We start from the raw sequence: 15,162 nt of genomic DNA, 5'->3' as shown, positions 1-15,162 counted from the left end.
GCCAAATCATAGCAGGAGGTGTGTGTGTGTGTGTGTGTGTGTGTGTGTGTGTGTGTGTGTGTGTATTTTCAAATAAAAGAACTTTAAGGGAAAACCAAAGTAACAAAGAAAACATATCCTGTGCTGATCACCACATATAAGGAGTAGATTTCTGATTCCGAGCAGGTGAACACTTGAATGGGCTTTTCTTTGGGTAATTACCCAGGGGAACTCTGGCCTTTCCCAGCCCCTGCCTTCTCTCAGCTGCCATCTTGTCTCTCTGGCCTCTGGAGAGAGGCTGAAATCCTCAGCCCCTCTGAGACACATCTTGTGAATGATGAACCAAACCCTTTTTGGTTCACTCTGAGTGTCTGAGAGACACCTCCCCTGCCACTCCAGTCCACACCCAGTCGGTGATATTCCTCCCACTATTCAGCATGGTTGTTTTCCACACGGGAGCACATGAGAGCCACCTAGAGAACTTCCATACCCTTCTGCCCCACCCCCAAACTTACTTAACTGCTGGGGGAGACAGGCCGGGCACTGGCATTTTAAAAAGGGTCCAGGTGCGCACATGCCTATAATCCCAGCAATTGGGGAGGCTGATGCAGGAGAATCGCAAGTTCAAGGCCAGCCCCAGCAACTTAATGAAATCCTGTCTTAGAATTAAAAAAAAAAAAAAGGTCTGGGGATATAGCTCAGGGGTTTAAAAGAAGAAAAAAGGTCAGCTTAGGTGATTTTAATGTGCACCCAGTTGAGAGCCACAGGAGGGCCCTTCTCTAAGTTCTCTGCCTGCCTGACCCTGGAATGCTCTTGGTGACCTCTCAGAGGAGCCCTCCCCTCTCAACACATCTAAGGACAAGTATGTCAAATATCAGGCCCGCCCTTCACAAATGAGAGAGAGTTAACACGCAACAAATCCAGCAAAGGAGACCTGCATCCAGACACTCCCACGTGGCCTGTCCCCTCCTGGTCGCTCCCAGGCTGGCAGGCTGTTGTAGTTGAGCTGAGTAGAAACAGTGTCGTGTGGCTCAGCCAAGAGAGTAGTTCCTGGCAGGTGTGAAGGAATATCGGATTTGTGCCGCCAGAGCCTGTCTCCATTTACCACCCACCTATGCGCCAGTGCTGGAAAAGGAACTGAACCTGTCTTCTTAGGGGTGGAAGATGGGCCCAAATTAGCAGAGAAGCCCGGGTAGGGGATGAGAAGGCTGAAGAAGAACACAGCCATCATGTCCACGCAGTCACACTGTTTATTGCTGTGCTACCTGGGGGAAGACACCGTGCAAATGCCAAAGTGCATGGATGAGAGGCCTAGGACTCTCGGACCCTCCAACATTTTAAGAATCTGTGTCCAGACCCAATCCAGCCACTGTCTGCTCTCCTGCCACACCAACACCCTGTGCACATGTGCACGGCATTCTTCCAAGCAGCAAGAGTCCTCCCCTGCTGGAGGAATGCGGGAGAGGTAGAGGTCACTGAGTTCCCTCCTCTTTCATGTCACCTCTTGGCAACCTGTGCCAGGCTTCTAGAAGCGGCATGGGCAGGAAAAGGAAGCGAAAGGGGCTCTGGCTTGCTCCTCCTTGCCCAGGAGCGAAGCCAGCAACTGCAGTCCTGCTGTGAGGTAATGCCTGGCTACGCCCGTGTTCCTGCAGGTCAAGACAGATTCGGCCGGGTGGGGTAGCAGACCCAGCCATGGAGTGCACACAGGGAGAACAACACCAGAACCAACTGCCTGTGCCTCGGCCCCTCCCCACCAGGCCTTGGGGGTCTGGAGGCAGAGGTGTCCTGCCCATCTGTACCCTGAGGTCCTGTGCTCCAGCTGTTCCACTGGGAGCATTGAGCGGGGGTTGGATTTTGGAGAGCAAGGATGGCCTCCCCTGGTCACTGACCTCTCTGCCCAGGTGTTGTGGACCTGCTGAGACTGGTTCAGAAGGCGCCAGAGAGGAAGCAGCTGGAGCTGTGTGGACTGGCACCTGGCTCCCCAGCTCCAAGGCGCCCACCTGCCCTGGCTGCCACGGCTCTGGGGTTCTCATTAGTGGCTGCCCCCGCCTGGGTGCGGAGCATGCTTTGGGCATGTGCCATGAAGCGTTGGGAATTTTGCAACAGTCTCCAGGAGGGCAGGGCAGGAAGAGGGGGATCCCCCACAGTCCCCTTCTCTGCCCCTTCTCCACGGCTCAAGCCAAGAAGGCAAGAAAAAATGACAAATTTCAGCAGCTTCCATGGTGCCTCGTGACAGAGCTTCTGGTCCCCATCTCTCTGGCTTGGGTTCCTTGGAGCCAGGAGCTCAGTCCCCATTGCCCATGGAGTTATCTGTCACAGGTCATGGCCTTGGCCACACAGGGACAGCACTGAGGGGATAGTCCCATAACACCGAAGGGTCAGGGTCTGGGCGCTCGCTGGCCACCACTCACATTCTCCGAGAAGGCCCGAGGACCCTGACTGCCTGGGAAGCCATCTCTCTCTCTTGTTCCTTGGCACTTCAGAAGCCCACTCCCTGAAACCCTGGCCCATGTGGTCAACAGGTCAAGGCCTCCCAGAGTCGGCCTGGGAGCTGAGGCCGCAACCCAGAGGAGAGCAGTGGCAGCGGAGCCAGGCAGGAGGCAGCTTCTGAGCAGAGGTTTGGACAGGAGTCTCCTCACCTGCCCGTCATGCTCCTGGCTCAGACTTGCCCTTCCGGGGGTGGGGAGAGGTTCAGCTGAGGACCATGTGGGGGAAACTTGACGAAAGCAATGGCAGCCAGCTCCTTGCAGAACTCCTCAAGTACGACCACACCCTGAAGGAGGATCTGGTGGTCCAGCCTGAGGGGAGATGGCATAGGGGACATGGCTGGGTGGCAGAGGCATGTGCCTAGCATGGCAGCCTAATATCAAGGCTTGACCCAGTGGCCAGACACGCTCCCGACCTGAGGAACCTTCCACCTCCCCACCCCAAGGCACCACTACCCTTGGTTACTTACTGCTCCCCAGGGACCTGGCCCATTAGTTGCTTGCGTACCAGGAGCAGTTTGCCTGGGAACTGGGGTACCCTCTGAATTCTTTGCATCAAGTCTCCAATCACCTAGAATGGGAACCAGAGAGGACTGAGAATGGGAACCAGACATATTTCTGCAGGCTCCCCTGGCCCTGCTGTGCCATAGGGGTGAGCAGGGGGACCTATCTCTCCCTGACTGGCAAGGGTGTCCAGCCCCCAGCCCCCTTCCCTGATCCCTTCCTTCCTGTTCCCCAGCATTCTTACCCTAACAAGCACAGAGAACAGGCTCCGGCAGCCAGGGGCCAGGTTGATGTAGGGATCCAGGAGGTACTCGTGGATATGGGGGTGGGGGAAGAGGGCGAGCCGGGACAGGACTGAGGTCACTTGCAGGTTCAGGCTGTATGGCTGTAGGGAATGAGATGGACAATACTGAGGATTGGCAGGGGGTGGTGAGCATTTTTTCACTCCCCCAGCAAGGCGCCTGGCTGGTGTGAACGTGTGCGGGGGTGGGAGGCTCACGTGATGTGTGTGTGTCATGGATTCCCTGGGGCTGAGGGCCAAAGCATGTTAGGGCATGTGAAACAGAAGCAAGATGGGCTTCCCGCCTGGGGAAAGGCGAGGGGCCATGGAGAGGGAGACCCAGAGATGGGGGTCGAGCCCTGTGGCTAGCCCCTGCTCTCTTGAAGGACTCAGAGGACCCAACCTGCAGTTCTTCTGGGGCCCAATCCTATTGGCTACCTGATCCAAAATCCGGGCCATGCGGTCAAACAGCACTTGGAGGAAGGGACCCTCAAAGAAAGGCCGTTCGGGCTCATGGAGGTCCAGGGGTACAGGACCCAGGGGCCAGCCCCAGGGGGCGACACGGGAGCTACACTCCTGAAACTGAAGGAGAAAGGAGGAGAGTTGGGGACAGTTGAAGAAGCAGGCCCAGAAGGGCCCAGCCGAGGGGCCCAATGCAGGAGGGATGGTCCTGGGGCCGCTTGGGCAGGACACCAAAGGAGTTTGTCAACCCAAGGCCTCGGAAGGACAAGAGGGGTACTTACTGCAGAGCTGCCACTTACCAGTCCGTAGGCATCGTGGACATACGTGTCATAGCCAGTCTCCTCCAGGAAAGCCGAGGTCTTGGCCTCCTCCGGCACCAGGCAGAGGAAACTGGGAGACAGAGCCTAGGTTTGGAGGTGCTTCCCTGGGCTCCCCTGCTCACTGGACCCCAAAACAGAACACAGGTCAAGAGGCTCCGACTGCCTAACCTGCTTCCCACCTGTTGACGATCTCAGTAACTGCCGTCTTGCCAGGGGCACTCGTGGGAGGAGCGGCACGAGGTTTTGCAGAAGGTGAAAAGCCGCAGTCGAGGAAGCCGTCGTCGGTGAAGTAGGGGTCTTCCTCCAGGTCTCTGCAGCCAGAGCGCACGGGAGGCACCAATGAATGGATGCTCGTGGGCGTGCTGAGGGCTGGGCTGGGTCCTGGGCAGCCCCCGGCCTCCCAGTTGTACTTACAGGGTGTCCTCATAACTCTCGGGCTCCGGTGAGCCCCGGGCCACGTACAGACGGCCGTCGAGGTTGCACAAGACCAGGTCACGGATGACCTGCTCATGGGGCTTCTGGAGCAGCTCCTCGAACAGCCTCAGTGTGGCGATGCTGATCTGGAGCAAGAGGGGATGGCAGGGTGCCCCCCACCTCAGTGTCTAGGAACTGCTAGCCCAGATAAAGAAAAGTCCTCTAAGGCAGGGGTCACTGCTGTGGCCAGGGGCTAACATGGCAGGCTTTGGGGCGAGAAGTTTATGGAGGGTGGCCCAGGAACCAGGAAAGCTGGGTATAGTTCTCATTTTGTGACCTTGTGTGGTGGGGGTGGGGTGGGGCTGGAAATCAAGCCCAGGGCCTCAAACATGTCAGGCAGGAGATCTGCCACCAAGCTATATCCCTAGGCTCTGTTACTTATTTGATGTGCTATCAGAGGCAAGGCCACTGCCTCAGTTTCCCCATCTAAAAAATGGGACTATCAGCTTCCCCTACATCCCAGAGGGTTTAAGCCTCCAACAAGCCAAGGAAATGGGAAAACTACGGTAACACACAGCAACACGAAGAGTATATTGTCACAGAAAATTACTGGGTAACAAAAACAGCTCAGCTGCCAATCACCTTGTCATTGCTTTGAGGGGCTCAAGGCCTCAGAGGCAGAATCTCCTGGGCAAGCTAATGAAGATGGGAAGAAGTGCTCAGGAGACCCCCTTGGCAGGGTGGGGGTGAGCAGAGTCAGGCGTCCCTCTGTCTTACCTCGTCGGAGAGGTGGTCGCAGTGTCTGATGAGGTGTGAACACAGGGTGCGGGGGTTGTCCTCAAGGGCTGCAGGCTGCTGGTCAGGGCCCAGGAGGAAGGCCACAGCTTCCTGTAGCAGCGCGGGGGAGCGGAGCTGGCGCAGCATGGCTGTCAGCAGCGCGGTGGAGGTCAGGATGCTTTGCTCAGACCTATGGGCAGAGGGCACCTTAGCCAGGCGGGGGGATCTGAGCTAGGTGGAGAGAGCGCAGGGGCAGGGGGCGAATGGGAGCAGTGCTGCAGAACCCTCGGCTGCTCTCCTTACTTCTTTGGTTAATATGTCCTGGGTTGTGTCCCTGTGCCTACTGAGGTCATATAGTTGGGGTGGGAGGCTGTCATTCAGCCCATGTAGCTCAGAGTGATGTGCCGTCAGGGGCAGCCTGGCAAACTTTAACCAGTGAAGTACACAGACCCAACTCTAGCCAAGGAGTTACCTGGTCTTAAAGGGACAGGAAAGGGCTTGGTGTGGTGGGCATGATGCAGACCAGGGCCAAGGCCCAGGAAACCGGACAGATACTTACACATGCAGGAGCTGGGGCTGCAGAGTCTCCACAAACAGCTTCTCAGCCACAGCCTTTGCCAAGGTATCTGCAACCACCTGAGTGCCAAAGAGTGTGTCTCCACTGTGTTCATACCCATCACAATTTCCCTGGGAATCTCTGTCTTCACAGTGCCCACATGTCAGACAGAGGGGCTGGGCTCACAGGGACCCTGCTGGCTCCTGGCCCTGGGCAATCAAGTCACTGCTCCACCTGTCCTCGAGATGGGATGGTAAGGGAAGCCGGGAGAGCGCCCTGGCTGGGCCCGCCCCTGCTCACCGTGTGTGCCTCTGTGATAAGGTGGTCGCAGTAATCAAACCAGCCCAGGAAGGCAGCCAGGGCCTCCTTGCCAGGGAAGGATGCTTCATCGGATGGGGCACTGGGTAACCTAGGGAAGCGGAAGGTGGGAAATCTGGAGGGCGAGAGAAAAACTTCAAGATCTTCCCCAAGGACAGCTGGGAGTGGGCCCTCTCCTCCTCCTCTGGAGCTGCTATTGTTGGGATCAGTTCTACGGCAGGCCTTGTGATCAAGACTGCAAAAGAGAAGCTTCCAGAAGGCTGACAAAGCCCTTGGGGATTCTCTGTAACCTCAAGAAAAAGGTGGCCAGCAGGGACTCCCATCCCATGTGGAAAACCAGAGAAATCAGCAACCGGCCTTCCCTGGCCAAGGACCTACCTCCAGCTGATGCCCTCTAGAGCTGCGATGTCTGCGGGGTCGAGGAAGGCAGGCAGGGATCGGTACAGCTGGCAAAGGTGCTCTGCGATGGCCACGCAACAGGGGCTGCTCTGCACCAGGTAGGTGGCAGCTGCTGGGGAGGCCACACTTACCAGGAGCAGCAAGTTCTCCTGGGCCTTCAGGGCCACTCGACTCTTCTAAGGGGATGGGGACATACATCAGGGACATGCATCTGAACCCCCAGATCGCCTCCTAGCAACTCACCCCACCCTTCCTGTCTCCACCCTTGTCATCTCTATGGCCAGCACCTTGCTCTTGCACAGTCCAAGCAGGGAGGTGATCAGGGTGCTCTCCCCGGTCCCACTATCTGGCCCCTCAGTCTCAGCAGGCAGGTGGCTGTTCAAGGCCTGGGCCCCACAGTGCTCCCCATCCAGCTGGGATCCTTTGTCAGGAGCACTGCTGTGGAAATGGTCCTTGTCCGTGTGGCAGGCTGAGTCTTTGGACAGGGCGGTAGACTCTCTGGGTGCCTTCTTCCTACTGATGATTTTTTTACCCTGCAAAGAAGGAGGGATGCCAGGTCACAGTGGAGAACACTCCCCTGGGACCTCCCTGAAGAGTGCAGGGACAGGGCCTCAGCCTGGAGTCACAGAGAAGCTGCCTGTGACTTCTCCTGCTTGCTCAAAGGGCTTAGGGGACTTGCCCCCGGGGTTCCAGGTCCTCCCTTTCTCATTCTCTGCAGAAATACTTACTTCCAGGATGTGGGTGAGCAGCTCTGGATCCTGCTGGATCTTGGAGCAGAGGACACTGGTGAACTGCACCTCCTCCTTCTCTGTGAGGGACCCAGGGACTGACCCACCAAGTCGGAGAAGTTTCTGGAAGGGTAACAGGGCAGAAATAGAAGGGAGTAGGGCGGTGGGGAAGGAGGGCCTCCTACCCAGACACCCCTTGGCTTCCTGGCCCCTCACCTGCACAGGCCTGTGGACACTGAGGTAATGCAGCAGGGGGTGTTGCACCTGGGCCAGGACTTTGCTGAAGAACTGGAACACCTGCTGCCGCATGCCTGGGGGGTACTGGGGGTGGGAACAGAGCGCCCTGTCAGTCGAGGCCACAGCTACCTGCCCAGAACGCTACTCCCCAGAAAACCATGGGCTCCCCTCCTCCTCATCACAGCTCAGAGGCTGCCTTCTCACAAAGTATCGTTCCCTTGCATGATGTTTCAAACCCGCCTTCCTTGTGCTCCAACCCCCTTTCCTGCCTTAGTTTTCTCATAACTGAGAAGTTATCAAACATACTACAGCTGGCCCTCTACATCCTCCAACCTTAGATCAAAACTATTAAAATGCAAAAATCCCACATTGCATCTATACTGCAGATGTACAGACATTTTTCTTGTCATTATTCCCTAATCAATGCAGCAGAACAACTAATTTCATAGCATTTATTTTGATTCTGATACCAGGGATTGAACCCAGGGAAGCTTTACCACAGAGCCACATTCCTAAACCTTTCAATTTATTTTTGAGACAGGGTCTTGCTAACGTTACTTAGGGCCTTGCTAAGTTGCAGAAGCTGACCTTGAACTTTTTTTTTAAATACTATTTTATTTATTTATTTTTATGTGGTGCTGAGGATCAAACCCAGGGCCTGAGCCACAACCCCAGTCCTGCCTTGAACTTTCAATCCTCCTGCCTCAGCCTCTTGAGTCACTAGGATTGCAGGCATGTGCTACTGCACCCAGCCAGCACTTAAATTTGTATTAGGCATTGTAAGTAATCTAAAGATGACTTCTTTTTTCCAGTACTGGGGATTGAACCCAGGGGTCCTCTACCACTGAGCTACAACCCCAGCCCTTTTTATTTATTTATTTATTTATTTATTTATTTATTTATTTATTTGAGGCAAGGTCTTGCTAAGTTGTCCAGGCTGGCCTCAAACTTCTGCCTCAGCCTCCAGAGTCTCTGGGATTACACACGTATACCAACCACACCTGGCCAGATACAATTTAAAGGTACAGGAGGATACATATAGGTTATATGCAAACATGGTCCTCCCTTGGTATATCCATGGGACACTGGATCCAGGACCCCTTTCTAGAATAAGGGACTTGAGCATCCATTGATTTTGTATTCAAGGGGAGATGGAGTGGGGTCCTGGAACCAATCCCCCTTGGATAACAAGAGCCAACTGTACACAGCTATCTGGCCCCTTACCCATGAGGATTCCTCTCTTCTTGTCACTGCTGTGTCTAGAACATAGCCTGGCACACTTTAGGTGTTCAGTATATCTTTGCTGAATGAGCATAAAAAGAATAAGAGTCCCTGGGAGGAGGTGGGATGTCCCAAGTGAGACAGCCACAGTAACCCTCTCCTTTTGGCTCACTCACCCTTAGTGTGTGTGAGTACTGGGTGGGACAGGGTAGAAAAGCCTGGAATCCAGGGGCTGGCTAGAGTGGAAGTTTCTGAGGCTCCTTGGGCATACCCACCTCGGCCTTGCCCAGCGTGCATAGGGTCTCCAGGATCCTGTGCTGCAGCAGGTATTCTAGACAGGGCCCTGCCTCGCCAGCCGCCACCTGCTGCCGCTCCTCATATACCAGGATGTCCAGCATCTGCCTCAACCGCCAGGGAATATCTGTTTTCTTGACTGGGGTGTTTTCATCTACTTGAGATTCAGGAAGTAAGGGTGAGTGGGATGAAAATGGGCATTTGGCTTAAAAACTGTACCCTCTCCTGCAGAACCCGGAAGGGGTAGGTCACACCTGGGAGATGAGGGAAGGGGTTGAGGACAACCAGGAAATAGAAGTTTACAGTTCATATATTTTAAAAGTTCTTTTGGATGAGGCCCAGGATATGGCCCCAGCACTTTATCACAGGGTAATTTTCCTACAAAATCTGAGACAAGGACACATCATGGGCCCACAGAAAGACATTTTAGAAGCTGCCTGCCTGTCTTCTCTGGGCTTGAGTGAGCAGCTGAGGGCTTAGGGGTCTGTCACATACAAGGCTATTTCTAGCAGCTTCCTGAGTGACAACCTCCTGGGGCCTGTTTATGCCCCTTTCCCACTCACAAAGGACAGCACCATTTTTTTTACAAAGCATAAATCAATCTGCACACCACCCCAACCTGTTCCACCATCATGGAGGAGCTGGTTGGTGGGGCCTCAGGAGTCAGCCTCACAGGGTGCTGGGTTTTTATAGAGAAAGTTTTGGGACTTGCCTTGGAGCACCCCCTAGCTTTCCTCTAAGGCATAGGTTCTTCGGCAAGGCGGCCTACCTCATCCTCTCAGGATGCCTCAGGTCTAGGAACCATTTTGGAAATTAAAAATTGGATGCAGATCTGTTAAGAGAGCTGTAAAGGGGTGGTTCCCAACCGGGTGTGTGTATGGGGGGGTCAGTGTCTGAAGACAGTTATGGTTGTTATGATGGAGGGGCAGGAGGTGGAGAACTGCTGCTCTACAGACAAAACTGCACAAAACATTCCCCCTCTACAAGAACAATACTGTCCAAATGTCGACTGTGCTGACACTGAGAACCCTGAGCTAACAGAGGGTCATAATAGTGCCCAAAGGCCACTTTGTGATTTCTTGGGCTGGTTCAGGCTGGAAAAAAAGCTTTAGGAACAGTGTAGCCTAGAATCACACAGTCTGAATGCTGGGAGGTAGAAAGCTAAGGATGCAGGATCTGGTTACCTGGCAACCATTCTCCATCTACCAATCCAGGCATGTTGACTACAAAGCAACCAATCAGATTCTGCCCCTCAGTGAGTGATCTTAGAGGCCAAATGACCCAAGGCTTTGGCCCTCTAAGGTGTTAAAGAGAAGGACCAGGCATAGGCCAGACCTTGGTTTTGGTTCTCTTCCTGTCCCAGATCTCTACAAGGGACATGTCCCTAGGTTGGCCCAGGGAAAGGGGAATGTGTTCCGTTTCTTTTCACCAGTAACCCTAGGCACAGGCACTTGGGGGATAAAGGCCTGGAGGTCCTACCTAGCAGGAAGCTGAGGCAAGTGAAGCCACCTTCACCCTGCAGTCAGGCCAACGAGATCCCCAACCCCTGTGTCCCTGCTCATCCCGCAAACAGCTCCTCTCCTAAAAGGTGAGGATGTAGTCTGCAACCACGCCACAAAGACAGGCAACCAGGGCTCTGTATCCCCTTCTGTTCCCTGTCTTCACGGGCTTGGCCCCGACCCTGGCAGTGGATGTCAGCTACACTGTGACCCTCTGACCAAGTCCTCCTCCAGGAGCCCCCGGGGCTGGGGAGAGGCGGCCCCACCTGTGCTCTCGATGTAGTAGTGGGTGACGCCCTTCCAGTGCTCCACGAAGGCCTGCAGCAGGTCGATGCTGGGTTCCCGCTGCAGAGAGAGCAGAGCCACAACCTCAGTGGGGCTCCATGACCATGAGCTCCGCCTCCGGTGCTCCCGGGGACAAACACCCCGCTCCTGTGATGTGCCAGTCGGGTGGGCACGAGGCCCTGGAGGAGGCACTCCACTCTAGCCTTTCAAAGAGAAGAGGAACATCTCTCCATGACCCACAAACACTGTCTCCATCACTTTCCAAGGTCCTCCCGGCACCACTCCCCACTGCCCCTCCCTTCCACAGTTCCCTATCCAGCACACCCCGTCCTGGAGAGCTAAGCATGTTGATGGGGAAACAGACAGCACTTCAACACAACCTGGTCACGCTACAAGACAGGCACAGGCAGGAACCAAAACACGTGCAACGATAAAAAGTGAGAGCCAGAGGCGGTGGCTTGTCATCCCAGAGGCTCAGGAGGCTGAGGCAGGAGGATCCTGAGTTCCAAGCCAGCCTCAGCAAAAGCGAGGGGCTAAGCAGCTCAGTGAGACCCTGTCTCTAAATAAAATACAAAATAGGGCTGGGGATGTGGCTCAGTGGTTGAGTGCCCCTGAGTTCAATCCCTAGTATCCCCCCACAAAAAAGTGGGAAACACTGCAAAGACAAGGCTTTAGGTCCCTTCAATCAGAGTTATGAAAATCGGTGTTCAGGGCTGGGGCTGTGGCTCAGAGGTAGAGAGTTTGCCTAGCATGTGTGAGGCACTGGGTTCGATCCTGAGCACCACATACAAATAAAAAATAAAGATACTGTGTACACCTATAACTAAAACAACTAATAAATATTTTTAAAGAAAGAAAGAAAATCGGTATTCACCACCATGACAGACTATTCAGCTGGACGGGGCACATCAGCAAGACACAGAAGAAGTGGCCTACTACGGGTTTCCCTCTTTCGTCCAAGGTTTCAGGCTGCACCCCTTAACCCCTAGTTGATTACCCTTGGCCCCTGCCTTCTGAGAGAGTTGGGCCACTGTTCCGAGGAAGCCCCTCAGCTCCCCTCTTCTGTGAAAGCTCTCTCCATCTCCATGTTCTCAGACCCAGTGATCAGCACTTTCCCTGGAAACTTCTCCAAAAAAGGCCATTCCTCTTTTGTTGCAGAGCGAATGTTTGCAGGAGGAATATGCGTGTCAAATAGTCCCTACCCATAGGTGCTCATTTTCAACCTCTAGGTTCTTGCCCAGGGCACTCAATGCTCTGGGGTCCTTGAGTCCCTCTACACTCGCCTTGGTCCCCCAGCAAGACCCAGCAAAAGGCTGGTAGCTCCAGAAAGCCCTGTCCTGGACTCCTGCCTGAATGCAGCTCCACAGAGCTGGCCACACATTCGTCAGGTCACTGCACAGTGTCTTTTAAGAGCCTGGTAGGTGCAGAGTACCATGCTAGATGCTGCCACAACACAAGAACGACTAAGCCTCAGTCCTCAAGAAACAGAAAGGATCTAAAATCCAATGAATAACTAAACTACAAAGGAGTAGTATGAGGCTCCAGGAGAGACGGAAAGGGGCCTCTCACAAAAGAGGGGTCACATCTAACAGGCCAGAACAGGGAAGGCTTTACTGAGGCCACACCTGAACTCAAGCTTGAACGAGGTCAGATTTTGACTGAGAAGGAAGACATTCCCTCCAGAAGGAACTCCAAGGTGCATCTGGGGAAGGACAGGGTTGATGAGTTTGCGGGGTCTCCAAGGCCAACCCAAGAAGTCCGGGTATTATTTTGCAGGCAGCTAGGAGCAGGTCAATGCCACCTTCTGTTTGAGGAAGATTCACTTGACAGCCTCTTATAGGAGAGCAGGCAAAGGCAGGAAGGATGCGTAGGAGCCAGAGCGTCAGGGGGAGAAAGCTGGACACTGGGAAGGAGAGCTTGAAGCACTCCTCATCCTGGCCCCAATCTTGTGTTCCTTCAGTTGACTACAGGGACCATGACCCTTCTTGAAGTGTCACCTCCCACAGACTTCCAAACACTCCACGACGAGCTACTCCATCTTATTACTGTCTATGTGATGCCACTGGACTGCAAAGTCACCTCTGCTGAACTGAGAGCCCCCCTAGACCCAAGGCTCTGGGTTTTACATCTGCCCGCCACAGGGGGCGCTGCCCTCAGGGAATACTCCTCATCAACTACCTATCCCTGTAAACTCCCAAGAACACTCTCTCCACAGTTCCTCACCTTGGGAAGCCCTCGAACCCCCGAAGAGCACAATTATCTGTTCTGTGATGGGGTCTCACCTCCATCAAATTTCATTCACAGTCTCAAAAAAAAAAAAAAAAAAAACTTAAGCTGAGCTTCAACCAAAAAGAATAATACTCAGTTAAGACCAGAAAGCCCAAGAGAGCTGGGCAGGCCAGCCATCATAAGCTGTTGAGAGAAAGCTGCAGGCCTCCTGAATGTCACTAGCTACTCTAATGCCAGACCAAAGAACTTGCCCCAGTTTCTTTTTAGAAATATTAGTTTTAGAAAGAACCCAAATGATTCTTATTCTTGCTGGTCAGGAGAAGGAAGGAAGGGGCACTGTTCCAGGGTCATAGTGACTTAATCATTCAGCACAGGGAAAGACTTAGATCCCCAACATGGGGGTAAAGTGGGAGAGGGATTCTCCATGTCAGTGGATCACACAGGGTCACACGTCCAGGACCATCTATATGTTGCATATGGTGGTGGTGGGGAGATTACCTGCCTAAAAATATCTCCCAATATCTCCAGTGCCATGCCTGATCTTCCTGCATTTTAAGGAACAGGTGGGCCTGCCCATTCTTCCTCCTTGTAGACAGACCTTTTCCCACAGGTGGAATTAGTTGATCAGATTACTTTCTAAAATGACAGCCGTGGAGGCTGGGCACAGATAGGAAAGAAAGGAAAGGCCACTTTGGAACCTCTCCTCCATGGGGTGACCAGGCCCAGGGTCTCCTCCTGCAGAGAGGGACTGGGAAGCAAAAAAGAGGGGTGGGGTGTGAATAGAAGGTTCTCACTTTCCTAACAAGTCTGCCAAGGTAGAGTCACCATGACTGCTGACAGAGGAGCAGGTTCTGGGGGAGAGGGGTGCAACCCAAGTATGTTTCTCCTAGAACAATTTGATACACTGAACTCACCATTAGGAGAACAAGAAGTAACTTCACAGCTTCTTAGCAAGGCTGTGTTAAAGAGAGGGCTCACCTCCCACCCTATCTAATGAAGTGAACCCTCGGGGGCTGCCTGGAACCTGCCCTCTGTCCCAAAAGAAAATGGCGAAAAAAAACCCACCCATACTGACAGAATGGGAAAAACCAATACATTCTTTCACACCAGGCCACCCAGGGGCTGCCGGCCCCTCCCTTGATCAGAGTCGATTCTCCCTTGATGGGGTCAATTCGGCTCGTGTGGTGTGGGATGCGTGCTGGAGACCGGGTTTCTCCCACAGAGGGCTATTTGAGGGCACTGTTTCTTGGACACTTGGTCACTCAGGGCCCGTACTTCCCACGGCCTGACCGCCATCAGGGTGTTGGGAGTTGTGCGGGGCTCGGAAGAGGGGAAGGGGCGTTTTTTAGACCCAGGTGAGGGAGGGACGGAGGGGCTACGGCCAGGGGAGGGCAGCAGACAGGGGCGGGGCAGGGGGCTTTGGGGGAGTCGGGGAGGGAGCTGTGGTGACGTGGGAGCGCCCCGGGACGCAGCGTCGGGAACGGGGAGAGCGGTGGCGGGCGGACAGCACAGAAGGAAGCAGTCCCGGCCAGGGTCAGGGAAGTGGGGCGGTCTGGGGAGGATCCGGAGCCCTGCGCCTGCGGAGGCGCCGACCCCGGCGGGAGGCCCGGGAGCGGCCGGGCCGCGGAGGGGTCCTGCCCGAGGGGCCCGCGCCCGCCCGCCGCCCGGCCCGCGCCCGCCCTCCGGCCCGCGGCTCACCGCCCCCACGGCCTCCTGCAGCAGCGCCCCGAGCCGGCTCAGCATGATGGCGGCCCGGCCGGCTCCGGGCGGCGGCGGCGGCGGCGCGCTGGCGGAGGAGGCGCCGGGCGGCGGAGGCGGGGCCGGGCCCTGCGCCCCGCCCCGGCCCGGCCCGCGGGCTGGGGACGCGCGCGGCCGGCGGGCCCGGGTCGCTGAGGTCGGCGCGCGGGGGGCATCCGGTGCCACAAACCAGGTACCAGCCGGAGCCACGCAGCGCGCAGCCGTGCCGTGCCACCGGGCGTCCTGGGGAGCCGGTGACCGCCAGCGACCTGGCCTTGAGAAGGGCCCTTTAGGGAGGATCGGATGTCCCTTGATGAGGAGCTAGAACTCCTTCTGAATTGAGGGTGTGCGCCCTCCTTCGCACCCCAGCCTTGCGCACAGAGTGGCCCCGGCCACCTGTGGCTATGGCGCGGCCCAGACGTGCTGGTCCTGCCCTA

At 55.2% G+C, this 15,162-nt stretch overlaps 1 protein-coding gene across 8 annotated transcripts; it reads right to left on the bottom strand.

Moving 5' to 3' along the window:
* Nucleotides 1-1,211: 1,211 nt before the first annotated feature.
* On the bottom strand, nucleotides 1,212-14,841 carry FHIP2B (FHF complex subunit HOOK interacting protein 2B). Of its 8 annotated transcripts, none has more exons than XM_081269030.1 (18): nucleotides 14,687-14,752; nucleotides 13,487-13,736; nucleotides 10,741-10,819; nucleotides 8,957-9,132; nucleotides 7,440-7,544; nucleotides 7,224-7,346; nucleotides 6,783-7,028; nucleotides 6,475-6,671; nucleotides 6,079-6,187; nucleotides 5,782-5,858; nucleotides 5,223-5,412; nucleotides 4,446-4,591; nucleotides 4,211-4,342; nucleotides 4,011-4,101; nucleotides 3,688-3,831; nucleotides 3,214-3,354; nucleotides 2,936-3,036; nucleotides 1,212-2,777 (listed from the first exon to the last, which is right to left on the bottom strand). In XM_081269030.1, exons 2-18 carry the CDS (start codon nucleotides 13,520-13,522, stop codon nucleotides 2,639-2,641), a joined length of 2,232 nt encoding a protein of 743 aa, XP_081125156.1. In that variant the 5' UTR covers nucleotides 13,523-13,736; nucleotides 14,687-14,752; the 3' UTR covers nucleotides 1,212-2,638. The 8 variants fall into 8 exon arrangements, 7 of the variants coding, with proteins under 7 accessions (XP_081125156.1, XP_081125157.1, XP_081125154.1 ...); XM_081269031.1 differs by having other exon boundaries at nucleotides 8,957-9,129; nucleotides 14,687-14,751; XM_081269028.1 differs by lacking the exon at nucleotides 13,487-13,736 and having other exon boundaries at nucleotides 6,475-6,668; nucleotides 14,687-14,841.
* Between the last annotated feature and the right edge of the window lie 321 nt (nucleotides 14,842-15,162).

The sequence above is a fragment of the Spermophilus citellus genome, assembly GCF_964194105.1.
Source record: "Spermophilus citellus genome assembly, chromosome: 16".
Classification (NCBI taxonomy): Eukaryota; Metazoa; Chordata; class Mammalia; order Rodentia; family Sciuridae; genus Spermophilus; species Spermophilus citellus.
Note: the sequence above shows the minus strand (reverse complement) of the source record. Positions and strands in the feature narration are given on the sequence as shown.

Excerpts from the sequence above, each read along its gene's own strand:
- FHIP2B (XM_081269026.1), bottom strand. The coding sequence starts at position 14,731 with ATGCTGAGCCGGCTCGGGGCGCTGCTGCAGGAGGCCGTGGGGGCG. Across the intron at positions 4,592-5,222 it reads GCGACCACCTCTCCGACGAG|ATCAGCATCGCCACACTGAG; the intron begins GTAAGACAGAGG and ends CTCTTGCTCCAG. Across the intron at positions 3,355-3,687 it reads TGGCCCGGATTTTGGATCAG|CCATACAGCCTGAACCTGCA; the intron begins GTAGCCAATAGG and ends CATTCCCTACAG.